Here is a 6,000-nt window from a genome sequence, read left to right as displayed (position 1 = left end):
ACTGGTTGAACACAGAAAATTGTGTTGCATTGTGAATGATGGCTATGGTGAAGGTGGAGCATGCCTGACCTAATCATAATTTATGGACACCATAAATCACCATACATTTAAAGGCAAGATGACTGATGCTTGTTTATCTGTGGAGGACAGGAGTCAAGATTCAAGCAGTGGCCTTATTTGGGAGAGTGAGGTGGCTGCCTTAACGGGCTGTCTGCTGTGGGGTGGGGAATAGTAGAGCGGTGTTGGAAGACAGGGCTGTGTGTGTTGTGTCACCTGCCCTGTACCTCCTAAGCTAGCTTGCTGCCGTCAGGTGTGGTGGAGGAAGCTGTCCAATCACCAGCAGTCAGGGCTAGTCCAAGATATTTTGCTGTCTAAGGCAAAGGACAAGATGGTGTCCTCCTCCCCCATTACACATACAAAAGCTGACTGGACTGGCAATTATGTTTTACTTCAACAACTGTGATAGGACAGTGTCCTCCACTAAAGACAGCAGGCTAGTTTAGGAGGTACAGGACAGGCTGTGTGGTACACACAGCTCTGCCCTCCAACACTTCTCTGCCATTTCCCATTCCCCAGCATCTGCTGCCTGAGACAGCTGTCTCATCCTGCCTGATGGTTGGGCTGCCCCTGCCAGTGTTGAAAAAAGATTCAATTGACAGCATGGCCAGCTTCAGCACATGAAATGTGGGGGGCATCTTGTCCATCACAGGCAGTAAAGTGTCTTGGCCAGCCCTGTCCAGAACTTCTGGCACTGGACACACTGTCCAATGTTATACTCCACCACATGGTTCCAACATATAAACAAGCAATAGAACCTCCCAACAGCTAAGAGTCCTGTGGCTTCTTAAAGACTAAGAAATGTATTAAGGTATAAGCTTTTGTGGCCAGAGCCCTAAGGTGAGAGGAGATCGCTTTCTCCCCTTCTCTACAGATGAAGGGGGTAGGATTACAAAGTGAGGCTGGGTGGCTCAGCAATGAAAGAGAGAGTGATATCCCATGAACTACACAGAGCAGAAATGCAAACAAAACCAAGTCAAATGATAAGACATCCAAACAGAGTGGGTGTGATCAACTCTCACCTGGTAATGAATTAGCAAAGTCAAATTAACATAAACGCTGCAACATAAACTTTTTTTAGTGAGATAGCTCCTACCGGTGGGCTGACTGACACACTATTCCGTCCAAGCAGGGCTTGTGCCCGCCCTGGGGAAGCCTTGCTCAAGGTGCTCTCTGGACCACCCATACCACCCTGATAGGTCTCCTCCCTGGAAAGCTTACCGGGGGGAGGGGGTGCACGTGCGCGCGCAAGGGTCCCCTTCTCTCAACCTGGTTCTTTACATGCTTTACAGGATGTAGCTGGGCCCAGAGGCATTCTGGGAAAAATAGGATGGTGGGCGGCTTCAGCCTCAGCCAGCACCCCTGCCACGCTTGACTTCAGTAAATCATCCAGAGAGACTTCTGTAAACTGCCCAGAGAGCTTCAGCTATGGGGTGGTATAGAAATAAAATAAAATAAATAAATAAATGGGGGAACACAGGCAGAAAGAAGGACACTGGCAACCAGTGTCAGCCCCAGGGGTCTCTCCTCTCCAGTATTTTCTTGACCAGGTCATGTGCGGATGTTGAGCCCAAGTCCAAGGCTGATAGTGTCAGATGTGCTTAAAGCATTTGCTGCCTGAGGTGGACAAGATGTCATCCCACCTGTAACCCCTTTTGTACAGATGCCAAGTGTACTGTCTGGCAGCTGAATCAAAACTAGTGATAGGACAGCATCCTCCACATTACCGGAAGGCAGCAGGCTAACTTAGGGTGCTCGGGACAGGCTGTATGCCACGCTCAGCTCTAACAGCTCTCTGCTGTTCCTTGCCTCTCCCCAGCATCTCCCCGGCTTACTCATTGCTCTGCTGCTTGCTCAAACAAATGCTGCAATGCTAATACGCTTCACATGAACAGAGCAACCCATGTGCATTGCCTGTTGGCGTGCATGGCCTGGCCTAGACTGTTCCCTACCAGCTCACAAGATCAGGGACTTCTCCCATTGGTATTGTCTGTGACATGCTGGGAGAGAAGGGCACCAGGCAAGCCCGCCCACTCCAGTTGCAAGCATCACAGAGACCAAGCCCCCAGTTCAGGAGGAAGGGAACGGCAGGACGGTGTGGGCAAGAGGAGGGAACATCTGGGGAAGGAGTCAGGGGGGAACACTGTGGAGGGTGGCTGACTCATTCTGTTGAATGATAGGGCCATCCCGTTCTCTTCAAACATGACTCAGGCTCATAGCTAGAGATTAAAGGCCCAATGCTGGCTGGGGAATGCTGGGAGTTGTAGGACATTTTTTCTGTCTCAACATGCATAGACTTGCACCCTCCTACAGAGAAACACATTTATTTATTAGCAACATTTATATACTACTTTTCATTTGAAAGAAATCCATTGTGTAATAACATGATCGAATATATTTGTCTACATTGTTATGTACACTTGGTGAGAGAATTTTTTCCCCCTTTTAAATGCATTTTTTTCTTTTAAAAGATCATGGTGCTTTTGTTTAGGCTTTTTGTTTTGTACTAAAAGAATACCTAAAGGTTTAGCCCATCGATCAGCTCAGAAATAGTACGTTTGCTCATCGTGTGAACTTCAGAGCTTTTGGTTGATCTTCCAGAGCATAGCTTCGTTCTTTCTTGACCGCTACAAATGTGACTCTTCAGCACTAAACAAAATAAAATTGCAGCTCTCTTATGAATACATATTTAGAAATAGCAGGGAAAGCAGCGGAGACGGGGCACATAAACCAGCCGCCTGCGACGGGATCAACCGCGGTGGAGGCTGGTGGCTTCGATGTCAGAGGGGCTGTGCATCTGCTCTAAGTTTCAATCGGAACCAGTCAAAACTCTAAAGGAGCTGTCCAAACTGCTGAACCTAATCCCCCAAATAGGTTCAGTGCCTTAGATAGCTCCTTTAGAGTTCTGACTGGTTCTGACAAACTCAGAGCAGATCCACAGCCCCTCTGACATCCGAGCCACCAGCCTCCACTGCTCAGCCGTCTCCTTCAGACACTAAGTTCTACCCCACCGCGTCCCGGCCTTGCTCTCGCTTTAGAACCCGGAAAATGACCCAGGAACTACATTTCCCGGCATACCTCGGGCCCGCCCGCGCAGGGCGCGTTTTGCAATTGTCCCCGGCGGGGCCCGGTAGCAGCCGGCGGGGGAGGCTGTCAGGCGCTGACGGCGGACAGGACGCGCCCAGTGCGCTGCTGGTGCTGCTCCTGACTGAGACGCGGCTGGCTCAGCCGACCGGCGGGGCGCGGGCGTCGGCGCCAGGGGCTGCCCGGGCGGGGCTGGGGGCTTCTCCAGCCGCGACGACGGCTCCGGCCATGGACGAGCAGGCGGGGCCCGGCGTCTTCTTCAGCAACAACAACAACAACAACGCGCTGCTGCTGCCGCCGCCGCCGCCGGGCGGGGCCGGGCCGGGACTGGAGCCGGGGGAGGCGGCGGCAGCGGCGGCGGCGGCGGCGGCCGCAGCTGGCGGCGGCGCGGCGGCGGCGGCCCCGGCCCCGGCCTCTGCGGCGCGGGCTCAGTACAGCGTCCCCGGCATCCTGCATTTCCTGCAGCACGAGTGGGGCCGCTTCGAGGCCGAGAGAGCCGAGTGGGAGGCGGAGCGGGCGGAGCTGCAGGTAGCGTCCCGCTCCTTTTCTTCCTCTCTCGGGCTCGTTTGGCTCGTCCGGGCCGCCGCCTCTTATCACGGCTCTATGCAAAAGCACCCAGCATGTACATCCCCCCGCCCCCCAAATACCTGTCGCTCTTCCTTTTTCCGGCTCTGGAGTGCTTCCTCAACAACTGGTCTCAAAGCTCCGCAGGAAGGCTTCGGTGTGTTTTTTTTTTAAGCCCCAGAACCTGTCTTCAGTGCCAGGACTCAACCCTCTGTGCAGTAGTGGAGTTCCTCTGATAATATGCAGAGTGCCTTCCCCTGGAGTCCTTCTAGCCAGCCGTTACTCGCACCTAGTATGGGGTTCCAGGTTGGAAGTTGTTGTATCTGTCTTGGCAGGAAGTAAATCGCTGGTTAGTACTTGGTGAAGTGGAACCAGTTTCATAGTTCAGAGCTTCCTGACAACTGTCAGCTTGGATCTGCCATGTCTGCTGTGGGGTGGGCAGATTGGTGTGATTTGATCGTGCTACTTGATCAATCTACTTGACTGATCATCAGGTAGATACTTGATGTCTGTATATTGTGATTTTTACATCATCCTTAAGGCATGGCACAGCACAGCACAGCAAGAGTTGTATCTCTCCACCCACCCTAATGGGAGCAAGCGTGTGGTTAATTGCCATCCCAAGTGCTACTCGGTGAGAACTGAGTTTGTTGCCTTTATTACCAGCAATCAGGTGTGAAGGTCTATCAGTCATGGTACCTTTAGCCACTTTAGAATGGATGTGTCGTGTTGGGTACTTATGGACCAGATGTTGGCAACCTGTGGCCTTCCAGATGTTTTCTCCTACAGCTCTCATCAGCCCTGGCTAGCATAGCTAATGGTGAGGGATGATGGGAGTTATAGACTAAAACTTCTGGAGGGCTACAAGTTGCAGATGTGATAGCCTTTTTTTGGAATGTTGGCTGAATGGCCCATAATTATTTTGTAGCCTTTTATTCCCAATGTGAGGAATAATGTGGGTGCGTATAGACCACCATGAGAAATACATGCAATTTATATAGTATTTTAGAATTTTCAAAAATATATATTACCTTCTAAAAATCCTTATAGCAACCCTGTAACATAGGTCAATATGATCTCTACTGTCTGAAGGCCAGTACATTTGATGAGCTATGGTCTTCTTCCTATTTCTCCACTCCGCATCTATCGCTGAAGGTAGTAGAGCAATAAGAGAACCCATAGAACTCAGTAGAAGCCCTTAAGAACCAAACCCATAGTTACATAGTCCTTCTCTAGATTGTGTTTGTTGGTCACACTAAAGCAAGACAGCATGTTGGATGCATGGGATGTAATTTTGGCAATTGGTTTATTTGGATAGAAATTTCAGGAGAAGTGCGAGATTGATAATGCTTTGCCTACAGCCACCTAGAGTTCATAGCTGAGATGTGACTTGAACTATGGGTTTTCTGATGTTTTCTCAGTCCCCTAGCCGCTACACCACAAATAGTTTAATATCCTGTGGTAGCCTATAATAGGGTGTACATCCTTAGTAACAATTGCTTAGTTCTGTTGGAGGATCTAGCTTTGGGCATTCTGGGAGGTAAATGGACGGTGTATAGGGCTAGCTCCTATAGAGAATTGCAGCAAGCTTAGTGAATATCAGGCATTTCAGAAGTAACTCTTCGGTGTGTGTGTGTGTGTGTGTGTAAATCCTTGTGCCAAACTAGTTATTGTAGAGAATGGAATGGAAGGTTCTGCATTAGGGATGCTCAAGGATTTTGTTTCGTCTGCATTTCGAAACAAACCAGTCTTATCCATGTCTGCTTGACTAATGTGCAGATTGGAATGCAGCTATCCTTGGGATTTCAGACTTCTCTGAATTGTGCGATGCAGTTCCCAGCTCAAAAACCATACCAAAATGTATATAAAAATGCATATTTTAGGATAAAATATGCTTAGAGGTGTGAAAAAATATTAGAGCTGTATATATGTTCAAAAATGGATATTTTCATGCAGACTTATGAATGGGCAAATATGAAACTGACATGGACCAGAAATAGTCTGGTTCATCAATTCCTAATATGTGCATGTTCACTCAATAATAGCATACATATGTAAAATTAAGATGAGATGTGAGGGATATAGGGTTTGCACTTTTCATGTTTTTGCAGCTTAGAATAATGAAACAAGCCTTGACGCTAAGTTGTAGAAAGGATTGGGGAGAATTACTAGCTCCTATGTTTTGAATCTTTAGATCTTAAAACAGAGTACTTTGGAGTAAACCCCGTAGTTTCAGTGGGTGTTTTGCCCAGCAAGTGGTTTAAATACTGTGGCTTTCATCAAACGTTTTACGTT

General features: G+C 48.8%; 1 protein-coding gene across 2 annotated transcripts in view; it reads left to right on the top strand.

Annotated features, from left to right (window-relative positions):
* Window positions 1-3,015: 3,015 nt before the first annotated feature.
* STRN (striatin) overlaps window positions 3,016-6,000 on the top strand; it is a 73,391-nt gene continuing 70,406 nt past the window's right edge. The window contains exon 1 of one of the 2 annotated variants that reach the window (XM_084828332.1): window positions 3,016-3,669. In XM_084828332.1, the coding sequence (XP_084684458.1) occupies window positions 3,106-3,669 (564 nt within the window). In that variant the 5' untranslated portion in view covers window positions 3,016-3,105. The remainder of the gene's footprint in view (window positions 3,670-6,000) is intronic. The other variant, XM_084828331.1, reaches the window with a different exon arrangement.

Source organism: Heloderma suspectum, chromosome 1 (genome assembly GCF_057233095.1).
Source record: "Heloderma suspectum isolate Gila_16-S chromosome 1, 16-S_ref, whole genome shotgun sequence".
Lineage (NCBI taxonomy): Eukaryota > Metazoa > Chordata > Lepidosauria > Squamata > Helodermatidae > Heloderma > Heloderma suspectum.
Note: the sequence above shows the minus strand (reverse complement) of the source record. Positions and strands in the feature narration are given on the sequence as shown.